At 39.0% G+C, this 13,524-nt stretch overlaps 1 protein-coding gene across 3 annotated transcripts in view; it reads left to right on the forward strand.

The window, feature by feature from the left end:
* KIF21A (kinesin family member 21A) overlaps positions 1-13,524 on the forward strand; it is a 76,961-nt gene that overhangs the window by 11,838 nt on the left and 51,599 nt on the right. For all 3 annotated transcript variants that reach the window (XM_076328899.1, XM_076328912.1, XM_076328906.1), the window contains exons 4-9: positions 378-600; positions 1,926-2,108; positions 5,349-5,498; positions 6,217-6,351; positions 9,435-9,602; positions 11,438-11,553. In XM_076328899.1, the coding sequence (XP_076185014.1) occupies positions 378-600; positions 1,926-2,108; positions 5,349-5,498; positions 6,217-6,351; positions 9,435-9,602; positions 11,438-11,553 (975 nt within the window). The remainder of the gene's footprint in view (positions 1-377; positions 601-1,925; positions 2,109-5,348; positions 5,499-6,216; positions 6,352-9,434; positions 9,603-11,437; positions 11,554-13,524) is intronic.

Below are 13,524 nucleotides of genomic sequence, written 5' to 3' on the forward strand. Positions count from 1 at the left end.
ATTTTTACAAGGAAAGCATGAAGAAGTCTGCTAAAATTGGAAAGCTTGATTTCAAAGTCTGAAACGGATCATGCAAGTTGCTCTTTAGTAATGCATAGCATACATACAGAAACATTTAGAGTTCTAGGCAGATAGTCAACTTGAAGTTGTTAGGTGAACCTTCAGGGAAGATAACATCATTTGCATTAACAGTTGTATGAGTGGGGTTCTGATACGGTCAGTACTGTGGCTCAGACAGCTGGAAGCTTCCTGGCTTGATGAAAAATGAGAATTTTTCAGTCAGTAAGGAATTCTTTTTGGATCTCTACATCGTTTGTATGCTCCTCTTTCTGATGATGAGAATTTTTTAATAGTTCTTTTTGTCTCTTCCAAAACAGAATTAGACCACAGCTAGCCAAAGAGAAGATTGAAGGATGCCATATTTGTACATCTGTCACACCTGGTGAACCTCAAGTGTTCTTGGGAAAAGATAAGGCCTTCACTTTTGATTATGTCTTTAACATTGACTCACAGCAAGAAGAGATCTATATACAATGTATAGAAAAACTGATTGAAGGTTGCTTTGAAGGCTATAATGCCACTGTCTTTGCTTATGGCCAAGTAAGCTTTACAATTTTATTTTCAAGTATTTACTTTGGAATAAACAGTTTCTTGTAACTGATCTTTCTCTTAAATTTTGGAATGCATGGACCTGTGTTTTAGCATCTTGGTTTTATTTTAAATGAGATATTCTGTAGGCCGCTTTTTAGGAGTTTGTAGAGATTCTGCACAGTGGCAATTGAAACCCGGAAGACACATATAGGCAGTAGGTCTGAATTAACAGTAATGCTGAAAGTAGCATGAGTCCATATAATTCCTGTATTCACCCTAATGCAGCAATACAAATTAGTGACTTAATCAGTGGATATATAGAGATAGGTTGTACTGAGATTCTTTTCAAAGTAATTATCCATCCCTCTGCACTTTCAGATGCTTTTGGGTATAGGAGCTTTTTTTAAAATAGATCCTAGGGAACTTCAGGCCACGTTTTTTGTGGGCAAAATGTAGAAATTGGATTCCAAAGTTTGAGAACTTTTCATAGAGAGCACACCCTCTCAGTACACTGGGCACACATTTTACTTCTCAAAGCTGAAATATCATTGAATACAGTGTAGAGAATGCATTACTATCTTCTGAATATTCCTTTAGGAATTGATTGCATGAAATTTGGTCTTGGGTGCTGAATTTCACCATTGTTAAATGTCGTATCTCAAGTTAGCTAGGTGAAGTCTAGTCCTAGTGAAACAAAGCAGTTTGCAGATCCAGTTTAGTAGATTTTGTTCAGCTGTGTGATACTATCTTTGTCTTAGACTTGACCCACTGATTAAGTGAAAACACAACACTACCTTGTCTTCTATAGGACTCCACGTTTAATTAAACTGTTTTCCTCGTGAAGGTACAACTTGTATTTTTCACTGCTGTTTATAAATTGAGAACAATGGTAATACTCTCCCTGAGATATTCAGACATCATAATTAAGAGAGTCATTTGATCTATTCAGTAAAGAATTGCAAATTCTGCTTCTACCTCCAAAATATATGCTTTAATTAGCAGTTGGTTGAAAACATTAACTGCTCTTTTGACCTCAGAGGTGATAGCTCAAGGCTGATGTAAGCAGCTTAGAGGAAGCTTGTCGGGGAAAAGTTAGGAAAGGTTGAACTGGTCCCTGCTGCCTTGTATGTGATCTGTGGATAAACAGTAGAGTTTGTCCAACTTCTACTGTTTATCCATTTTTCAAAATGACCTGTTGTTGTACATGTTAATATTGTAAAGATGACAGACTGACTTAGTAGTCACTATCTAGCACTAGTGTTCACAAACTGCATTTCTGTGTGATGATTCGGTACTATTAATGTGTTCTAGTGACTACTCCTTTTTCAATTTAGACAGGTGCTGGCAAAACATACACCATGGGCACTGGATTTGATGTCAACATAACAGAAGAGGAGCAGGGCATTATATCGCGTGCTGTTAAGCATCTTTTCAGGTGTATTGAAGAAAAAAAACAAGCGGCTATTAAACAAAGACTTCCCCCTCCAGATTTTAAAGTGAATGCACAATTCTTAGAGGTAAATATGATCTGTGTTTGTGTGTGTGACTTTATGTATTTTTTTGGAAAGCCAATTAAACATTTTTTTCTGGTTGCTACTTTTACGTTCTTTTCCCATGAGATGTTTTGAATTAATCTTCAAGATTTCAAAAGAAAATTTTATGGAGTTTGCTTCAGCTCTTCAATTTATGAAAGAGCCTTTTTATCTTATTCCAGTTATTTTAGTAGTTTCCTTTGCAGTGTTATTTTGAAGTGTAGGAATAGTTATATTAGTCATCACTTATCCCTTTCTGCAGCACACATTTGTTTGTGGGGCCTGTTGCTCTTGTCTGTTTATAATTCTTTACAAAACCTTAAGGCAAGAAACTAAAAAAAAAAAAATCAATTGTACTTTGTGCCTTTGAATAGTGACCATGCTTCACCTGCTTGTGTCAATTTGCCATAGATTTCTTTAGCTTTCAAAATCTGTTCAGGAGACTTGTTATATTCCTTTCACCAAAGAAGAAACCTAGTGTAAACATACTTCTTTCTGTGATTCCCCAATGGTTTAGGATTGGGTTTCAGTGTCACTGTTCCCTCTTTCATTAGGCCCAGAGAAAACCTGGGTCAGTGCTGTGGAAAAACTGTTCCCTTTGTATTTTCTTGTAGACACAGGTACTGGTAAGAGAGGCCACAACATCTGTGATCTTTCCGACTTGCAGCAGCTTTTGGTTTAAGTCTTGCAGCTTTTATGCTGTCTCCTGCCCATGGAACTATTTTTTAAATTGATTGATTTGGGTGTAACATACTTACATTCGCTACCAAGCTGCAAAATCTGATCCTTTAAGCACATGGGGAGGAAGAATCAATTTCAGGAAGAGCAGGTGTAAACGTGTATTACTTAGTTCAGTATTTGCAACTTAACTTTATCTACTTTGGGGCGGGGTAAAAAAACCACTTTTATATTACCCAAGAGAAAAGCTGTTGGTTTTATTACTGCTGAAGTAAACTAGGTCCTTTAGTCATATGTTCCTATAATTGTTTTAAAGATTAACAAGCTGGCATTAGTTTTGCACTAGTATAGGTTTGTCACTGCTAACCTCAAGCAGAGCTTTTTGTTGCTTTGGCTAATGTTTGCCTAGAAAGAGTCTAGGCTTGAGCATGGGCTGTGGGAATGCTGTACTCTTTTATGTTCTCTCTGAACATCGGGGAGCTGCAGCTTCATTTCTGCTTAGGCAGCTGCAACAATAGTAGTGTAAGGAGCAGTAACCAGTGTAGTTTCTGAGTTCCTTGTGTTTTTTGACGTAACATTACAAATGTGACTGACAGTCCCAAAATACAGAGCAGTAATTGAATGCTACAGTGATGATGGTATGTGGAATTGCAGCCATTACAACATATTTCAGATGAAATGTACATTCTAAAACCTGTCTTGTTTATTTAATTTAGAGAGAGGTTAAATGATGTATATAATAGTTTCTTCCTTAACAAAATGTCACTTTTTTTGGTAATTTTTTTAATTGTACTGAGGCTAAATTGGAGCTTTCCCAGAAAGAACTTTTTCTGATTAGTTATGTATTATACACTACTCTTGTATCAGAAAGGATCCTCTTCCTCCCATCCTATCTACCATTAGGGCTGGATTACATGAACAATAATTTAGTCACTGAACAAGTTGAAGCAATGTTTTATTTTGGAATAACTTTGAAGTCTGACAGCTGGATAACTATTGGGAACAGTGACTTCTGTTTGCTGCTTGCTTGCTTTTCTTTAGTTTGCTGAAGTCTGCCTCTCTTAACTCCTTGCTTTCCTGCTAACTCTTCTAAAAGATAGGCATATGCAAGTCCCATGCAATTGTAGGTGCATTATCAGGATCCTCTCTAAGTTTGTTTGCACTTAGCAAGGTAAAACATTAGTAAGAAGGCTCCTACTTAGAATATTTATGCCTAATAATTAAATATAATTCCTTTTTAATACGAAAGGAATTAAAAGCATCACATTCGCAAATGCTGAGCCTTTTCTTCTCAGGGATGGACTTTCACTTGTGAGAGGAGAAAGCCTCTTGCTTTCAGTGTATGAGAAAGTACGTTGGGTGAATACAGATCTATTGCAGTGGTTCTTTGGCTTTTACCTAGGGACTTTGATCAGGGATATAATCAGTCTGACCTAAGATCTGCTGAAGTGAATTGATATAACCAAATTGAAGACGCTGGAACTGTTCCAGGGTACATCAGCAGAGACCTGAGCCATGAGATTCCCAGTGGGATGCTGCTTTTTCTGGTGTTTTGTTTTTTTTTTTTAATATTTGCCCTGATACCTTCAATTGGATCCAAACACCTTTCCTAAAACCCAGAACATTCCTATGAAATGATAATCCATCTCCTCTAACACAGATAACTGTGTAGTAATTTCTGATGTCTTTGCAGGTTCTGATATCATTTACTGACCTAAAAGTCTGATGTGCTTAATAATACTGAGTTGAAAGACCACTAAATGTACATGTACTTACCTTTGGGGGACCCAATGAAACAGGCAGTAAACGTTAAGCAGCCTGAAGCATGTAGTAGATAGTTGCTGTTGCTCGTATGATTGTGCCTGAAAGTTGTAACTAAATCTGGGGCACCAAAGTATAGGTATTGTATGGAGGAAAGTACAAAAGCCCTGCTTAAGAAACCATGACATAATATTTTTGGCCTGCTGGTTGGTGTCTTAAATAAGCAGCTTGCACAAAAACTATTGTATGTTAAATTCCTTCCAGGGCAGGAACAGTTTATCTAAATGAAAGAGACACATAGAATTATTAAGGTGTGAGAAAGGAGATGAGAAGAGGTGTGATGCCAGGGAGAGCAAGTGGAGTGAGTTTGAAGTGTTTGGAGGAAGGTGCAGCCAACTGAATCAACAAAACAAAAGCCAAGCCCAAGGTCAAACCTGAAGACAGCAGGTGCCTGCCACAGAAACCACTGCCGCTGTTGTTCTGCGGGCACCGAGCGCCTCCCCTTCCTTGGTCCCACCAAAGAATTTTCTCCCAGATCTGACAATGTGGAGGAAGTTACTGCTTCTTTGAGTGGCATAATAATAAGGTGGGCAGATGACTTAATTTGCAGCTGCTCTGTCTATCATCCTATTGTCCTTGTAAGTTTGGATTCTTCACAGCATCCTTTTTTGAGAGCCTTGGCATTTGAATTTTTAGAACCTTCTGTATGTGCCATGCACAGATTTATTAGTCTTTGGAGGAATTCCTAAAGTAATATACATTTTTTGTCTTTTTTTTTCTCCTCAGCTTTACAATGAAGAAATTCTTGATCTGTTTGATACCACACGTGATATTGATGCAAAGAATAAAAAATCAAATATTAAAATACATGAAGATTCGGCAGGAGGAATTTATACAGTGGGCGTTACAACCCGAACTGTGAATGGAGAATCGGAGGTGATCATGGAAAATAAATTACTCTGTAGCATACCAAATGCTTTCTAAAAATCTTGTCTGTCTGTTTTGATAAGCAGTTAAAAATAAAGGTTATGCTCACTAACATCTGCATCTTGGACAACTTACGTGTAAAGTTTAGCTGAAATTTTTATTTTCTTTACTTTCTGTAGACTTAAATCTGATAAATGTCTGATATTAAGTGCATACCACTTTCACTTAATGCTAGAAACAGACTTTTGCTAATAGTATAGTTCTGCTGGGAGAGAATTTTGGCACCTGTGTAAATCTAATCTCCCAAATCTTATGTATGTTATTTTTCCTGTGACAGGAAGTCTTTGCACAATGACTGATGTGATGTAAATTGCTGTTTGTAAGTGTCTGTGCATTGCAAATCTGAATACAAATGTTATTGTACTGTACATTTTTGAACAAAAGGTACAAAAAGTGTCCTTTTTTGCCACAGGTGAATGGAAGGAAGATTGCTATGTTACTACCAGGGGACAATAAAAAGAGGGTTACAAAGACTTAAGTGTTTTCTTTCAGAAACCACAAAAAGATACTTTTAGTTTGTTTATTTAAGAATCTTTGTGCTTTATGCATATAGGAACTGAAATCATAGCAAAGAAAAAGCTTGTTTATATCCAAAACAATAAGTGTTATAGGAACACTTTTTATTTAAACTGCAAGCAATGCAATGTAATTCTTGTCTGTTTTCTAGATGATGCAGTGCTTGAAGCTGGGGGCTTTGTCTCGAACCACTGCCAGCACTCAGATGAATGTTCAGAGCTCACGGTCACATGCTATATTTACTATACACTTATGTCAAACCAGAGTCTGTCCTGCATTTAACACTGTACGTATTTTTCCTGTTATTAAACTTCACTTTAGTAACCACTTTTCAAAATGTGAATATTGTTTTGGCAGCCACTGCTATTTGAATTGCACTTAGTAAAGATGCTACAGTCATCATCATGCTCGATGAATTTGCTAAGCATTATAGTAATTTGATTTAATCTGTGCGTATGTAACCATCCTCTAGCCAGAGGCAACAATAAACTGCAGCCTCCTACATGAACCTGCCCATTCTCCTCTAGCATTTTCTTCAGTATTTCGTTGCAACATACACAAGTAAGAAAGGTAAAATGTAATTTGTCTTTAATTGGGAAAGCGTTTTTAAGTGTCTGAGTAGTTAGTGGGTTTAAGCTTGCAGTCAGCTAACTGAAAATGCTTGGATATTCCAGATTAGGTGTTGATATCCAATGAGGAGTAAGTAGAAAAGCATTCAATTCTGAAGCTTAGCATATTTATTTTAAATATATGTATTTGGGGTTCAGATCTGTTTTTAAGTCTATGCACTTAACCTGAAATTTAAACTATGAATGTACATGGAACTGTTCTGTAGAAGATTTTTCATGTGAATGTTCAGTTGTTTGTTGCTGTTGGTGTATCTTGTAAAAGGGAGAGTTCTGAATAAATCCATACTACTGAAAACTACAGTAGCTTCAGGGGGACTTAATTTGATTATTCTAAAGGTATCAGAATTTTTAAATATTTTGGTGAACTCCTAAGTACCTGGCTAGCATTTTACACACAGATATCACATTTTTAAGCATGTGGAACAGTGAATTGGATTTGTAGTGCTTTTTTTGGGGGGGGGGTTGCCTTTTTTTTTTTAACAATACAAATAATCATTTGCAGGCAAAATGAGGGTCGCTCCCTGGTCCTTTGTGGTATGTAGACCTGCTTTATACACCTGTTAAACACTTCTTCCCACTTTCCATGCTGAAACTGTGGACCTGGTGGTGTGGGCAGCTCTCTTGTCTTCTCACTCGTGTAGGACCCTTGGTCACTGCATGGTGACACTGTCTGCTCGGAGGTTTTTTTGAAAACTGTTCGTGTAGCTGGACAGTAACATAACTCATCTGGGAGCAGGCTGTCAGCACAGCAATTCACCTGCACTTGTGCACTTGAGCCTTCCCCACCAGCTGAGCCACCTGCAGGACTCTTGCCTGGCCCTGCCTGGTTTTTAACAGAAGCTTGTGCCTTCTGTTAAAAGGTGGTCACCTTCTGCCTTGTGTCAAACTGTGTTTTGTTCCTTCTTTTTTGGGAGATATGAGGAAGATAATTTGACTGTCTGGAGCAGGACATTGCTAGATCCTGAATCTGAAGACAGCACCCTCTTCTTTCCCTGCAGTATTTAGAACAGTAGAGACTAGACCTGACATTGGCCTCTGAATGCTCCCGGAATATAAATTAATACGAGCCCTTATTGGGTGGCCAGGAGAGATGCAGCTCAAGTTTCTGTTGTTGCTGTTGTCTGTAGTCAACAATTTTGGGAGACCTTTGTTACTAGGGCAACACAGTTCCTGGGATGACGTGTCGGCTCCGTGCATGGTCCCTGTGCCTGGGGTGGGCAGGCAGCCAGGGCTGCAGTGCACAGACGCACTGCTCCTCGTGCTGCGTTCATGCCGTCCGTGCTTCTCAGAAGTTTCTGGATATACGTTTGATTTGCTAAATAAGTGAGAGAGAAAGGATGTATTAGTCATTGCTTTGAGGGCTGGGAAAGAGGGAGTGATCCACCAGCAGCATAAATGTCAAAATTGCCAAAAAGGTGTGATAGTCTAGTCTCATGGAAGTGGCACAATTCCTGTTCTTTTCTAAAACTGCTACAAAAGGAGATCACTTAAGAAGCGTGAAGTGTTTAATAAGTTTGAGAACAGTTTGGTCTGCAGCCATACACATTACCCCTTGCAATAGCGGAGGGAGCTGTGGACTAGCTGACTAAGGACATAAAGATCATTGCCACAGAATACCTGAGGTTTTTTTTAAAGAAAAAAACCAAAACAATCCATGCCTACCGTGATAGAATGCTCCTAATAAAGCCTGTAGATTGGGCTGGGTGAATATAAGTCCAGTATACACTCAATATATGCCTATTACATGCTGCCATGGCAAGTAGGTAGAAATTGCCCTGCAGTGGTTATCTTAGCAGGAAGGTCAGGAACTGAGTGATTTAAAGATTTTTCTCATTCAGTGTTGCTTTCATGACAACAGGTCTAACTACACTTAGGGTAAAATAAATATCCACAGTATATGGTACAGTTACACTAACTGACAGAAAAAAGCTTGGGATTATCTAAAGAAAAAGGATAATTTTACTGCTGTGCTTTGGGATGTGAAGTGGAAAGAGTCTGAGGCTACAGTACCTGCCTGTAGCGCAGTGTGTTCCTGGGCAGACTCCCTGCACTGATGGAAGCATGTGTCAGGTGCCAGTCATTACAACTTACCGGGGGGGGGGGGGAAGAAAGGAACCTCTTCCTTCTCCCTCTGTTGTCCTTATCTCTTGGTCAAGTCAGAAGTGCTGGTGGAATACTGGCTGCTGGGAAAACTGACTCAAAAAAATAATTCCTAAAATAAAGCTGAAGAATCGTGCCCCAGGGAAGCTGATGATGGGGATTAGAGAGGTATAAAATCAAAATACCTTTCAGTTATTTGGCAGGCTTATGAACTGGTAATTTAAGAGGGTAATATTATCGTTACTTTTTTTTTTAAATCAATTTCCTTTGACAATGGATTTAACACTTGCATTCCAGGAGAAGTACAAATTTTGTTGCCCAACTTGCTGATGAGTTTTGTATTTTCTAATATATGTATTTTCCCCTGCCCTGAAATGATTGTAGGCCATATTTAGAACTAATTGGTATATTGGTATTCATGTGCATCTAGAGCTGGGTCTTCAAGAATGATATGATAGTGGATATGACTAAAATGGAGACAGTATTTTGAGAGATACTGATGTTGTTATAAAAGAATGAGTAAATAAGGAAAGAAATGGACACGACAAACAGGTAGTCTGGTAAATAATTGTTGATTGAGCTTTGCAGTAGACAAATGTGAAAGATCTTACCAAGCTTTATGGGTTCTTCTTTATTTCAGGATAATGCCACTGATAACAGGATAATATCTGAATCTTCTGAGATGAATGAATTTGAAACTCTTACTGCCAAGTTCCATTTTGTTGATCTGGCGGGATCTGAAAGGTTAAAGCGAACAGGAGCTACAGGAGAAAGGGCAAAAGAAGGCATTTCCATCAACTGTGGACTAGTAAGACTATACAATTTGTTTCCATAAGCTGTTGGTACCATCTTCTCTTTTTTTGGATCACTGGTTTTTAGTAATCCCTAAAGTAGAAAAGCACCATGTGCAGAACAAGGACTGTAGCATGAGACATAACAGCATATATTGATTCTTACTGGGTTCTGGCTTGCTAACATTTTTCGGTTGTACTAGACCCTAACTAGCAAATTATAGTACTTATAACTGTTGTGAAATATAGTTAGTTACTCTAACTTTTAAAAGATATTGTAGAGATAGTCCTTTCCCTTTTTTCTATTTTTATTTTTTATTCTGTCAAGACCCAAACAATTGGAGAACATTACAAGCAGTTTGCAAGGAGTACAGGCATGTAAAACGTGGACAATGAATAAGGTTAAATGATCAATAAATGCTGGTTCTTTGTTATAATTATGAAACATGATGTAAACCAACCCTAGGCAAAACACTTCTAAGTAGAAATAAAATTTTTAACTTAGAGCATCACTTCATATACTTTTTTTGTCTGTGTACTGGCTTTCTATGCAGTTTTTTTTAATGAACTGTATTAAATGTTTTATTTAATTATGACTACACTGAAAAGTAGAGCTAGTGATTGTCAGTGGAGACTGTAGTTTCATGCCTTTGTTTTGAGCTACTTGGCTGTGTGGAGGCTCTGTGCAATTCTATTTAAAGACTCAAAAATACATGTTTATTTTTTTATGTGAAAACATGCCTTTTTTCTGGTTTAGTGTGTAGTACCAGAGAGGTATTCTGCAACTAGAACTTAGTGATTCTCTTGCCATCATGACAGTGATTATATTCTGTAGTTATTCTGGTTATATTATATGGAAGAGAAAAAGAATTCAATTCAGTTTCATCATTGAAATAAACACAGAGTCAACAGAAATTTGGGGGTTTAGATGACATAGATGTATCCTTAACAAATAGGATACAAAAGGCACAAAGGTGAAAATCAGTGTGATAAAAGTAATATTTTTTATGATCACAAAACTTTCATTTACAGTGAATTCCAGCCCTCAGCTTTGGGAAACAGATTGAAAATGATTTAAACACTTCAAAGCAGTCACAGAATGTGGTGTATATGCAGTTCTTCAACTGCTGGATGCAGTAAGACCATTTTCAAGACTAAGAACTGGCTGTACAAGGTGCCATCTAGAGGAATGTTCTTTAATTTGGCATATGAATAATCTGATTGAAGTACGTGCAGTTGCACATTAAAAATAATTTTACAGCCAAATGTTAGGTTGTTTATAAACATGAATTGGACCCTTTCTTAGGAATGAAATAGGATAGCCATGGACTACATAATTTCAAGCCTTAAATGCTTAAATCTGTCAGACATTTCTTATTTCATATCTGTAGAGGTAGTAAATTCTGGGTTTTTTCATATTAACGCGCCATATGTTATTCTAAATCTAGCATAAAGCAGATTGATAACATTAATTTTAAAAATAATATAGCTGATGCTAGAAGTGAAGATCAGCTTTAATAGTCATCAAAAGTAAATGTTTGTTACATGAAGTAGTTCTAACTTTAGTTTGCGATGGACATATTGATAGACAGTGTGCACAAATTGTGCTTAGCACTTAGCACTTGCAGATACCAGACTGCAAGTAATCTGATTCACCGTTCACAGTAGGAAAGTTTATAGATGTCTACTGTAAAATGTAAAAATATTCAGAAATTTTTTTTATTATGTTAACTTTCATGAGCATATTCATTTCATCACAATATACAGTCAGTTTATAGCCTTTTTTTTTTTTAAATAGAATCAGTTCCTGAGTAGTTTTAACTTGTGCGTTACATGATTTGGTGTTTTATAGCTGGCACTTGGCAATGTAATAAGTGCACTGGGAGATAAAAGTAAGAAGGCAACTCATGTACCATACAGAGATTCAAAGCTCACAAGGCTACTTCAAGACTCTCTTGGGGGAAACAGGTATGAAAACTAGAACATTTTATGTATTTCATTGTGAATGAACATGAATGAGTACATGATATTCAGAAAGTAAAATAAATAAAAATAAATAAAGTAAAATAATAAATAAAATAAAAAGTAAACAAAGATAAAAATAGCCACTTTTTTTGTTGGAGGGAGGTTCCAAAGATAAATTACTGTCATGAGAGAAAACGCTGGCAGTGCAGGGGAAAGATTTTAAAGAGGCTTTTGCATTGTTCTTTTCAGTGCTATTGTAGCTTTACTAGACAGTAAGGCTTTGAGTTATTTAGAAGTTACCATTTCCAGGACAAGTCCCTTCCATGAAGGCCTCTTTAGATTATAGACAGCATAAATGGTAAACTTTGTTACTGTGTTACAGCCTTATTAATTACAGCATAGTTTAAACCAGTGATGAGTTTCTCCTTCAGAGATTTTTTTTGTTACTTTTTTTTTAAATGGTGCTTAATTGTTTGCTCTGATTGCCACGCACAGGAGCTTGAAGTCAGCTTACCACAGACACTGCCATCTTTTTGTAAATGTTGTGTATCTCAGCGTATGGTGCATATGTCCAGTTATGTGATGTTGTAATCATAGAATCATTGAGGGTGGAAAAGACCTCTAAGATCATCGAGTCCAACCATCGACCCAACACCACCATGCCCACTAAACCATGTTCCCTAAGTGCCTCATCTACTCGTCTTTTAAATACCTCCAGGGATGGGGACTCAACCACTTCCCTGGGCAGCCTGTGCCAATGTTTAACCACTCTTTCAGTAAAGAAATTTTTCCTCACGTCCAATCTAAACCTCCCCTGCCGCAACTTGAGGCCATTTCCTCTCGTCCTATCGGTTGTTACTTGGGAGAAGAGACCGACACCCACCTCGCTACAACCTCCTTCCAGGTAGTTGTAGAGAGCGATGAGGTCTCCCCTGAGCCTCCTTTTCTCCAGGCTAAACAACCCCAGTTCCCTCAGCCGCTCCTCATAAGACTTGTGCTCCAGACCCCTCACCAGCCTCGTTGCCCTTCTCTGGACACGCTCCAGCACCTCAATGTCCTTCTTGTAGTGAGGGGCCCAAAACTGAACACAGGATTCGAGGTGCGGCCTCACCAGTGCCGAGTACAGGGGCACGATCACTTCCCTACTCCTGCTGGCCACACTATTTCTGATACAGGCCAGGATGCCATTGGCCTTCTTGGCCGCCTGGGCACACTGCCGGCTCATGTTCAGCCGGCTGTCGACCAACACCCCCAGGTCCTTTTCCGACAGGCAGCTTCCCAGCCACTCTTCCCCAAGCCTGTAGTGCTGCATGGGGTTGTTGTGGCTGAAGTGCAGGACCCGGCACTTGGCCTTGTTGAACCTCATACAATTGACCTGGGCCCATCGATCCAGCCTGTCCAGGTCCCTCTGCAGAGCCTTCCTACCCTCGAGCAGATCAACACTCCCGCCCAACTTGGTGTTGTCTGCAAACTTGCTGAGGTTGCACTCAATCCCCTCATCCAGATCATTGGTAAAGATATTGAACAAGACCGGCCCCAAAACTGAGCCCTGGGGAACACCGCTCGTGACCGGCTGCCAACTGGATGTAACTCCATTCACCACAACTCTCTGGGCCCGGCCGTCCAGCCAGTTTTTGACCCAGCACAGAGTACACCTGTCTAAGCCGTGAGCCGCCAGCTTCTTTAGGAGAATGCTGTGGGAGACAGTGTCAAAGGCCTTGCTGAAGTCCAGGTAGACCACATCCACAGCCTTTCCCTCATCCACTAGGCAGGTCACCTGGTCATAGAAGGAGATCAGGTTGGTCAAGCAGGACCTGCCTCTCATGAACCCGTGCTGGCTGGGCCTGATCCCCTGGTTGTCCTGCTCATGCCTTGTGAGCGCCCTCAAGATGAACCGCTCCATAATCTTCCCCGGCACCGAGGTCAGGCTGACAGGCCTGTAGTTCCCCGGATCCTCCTTCCGGCCCTTCTTGT

This window comes from Aptenodytes patagonicus, chromosome 1, assembly GCF_965638725.1.
Source record: "Aptenodytes patagonicus chromosome 1, bAptPat1.pri.cur, whole genome shotgun sequence".
Lineage (NCBI taxonomy): Eukaryota > Metazoa > Chordata > Aves > Sphenisciformes > Spheniscidae > Aptenodytes > Aptenodytes patagonicus.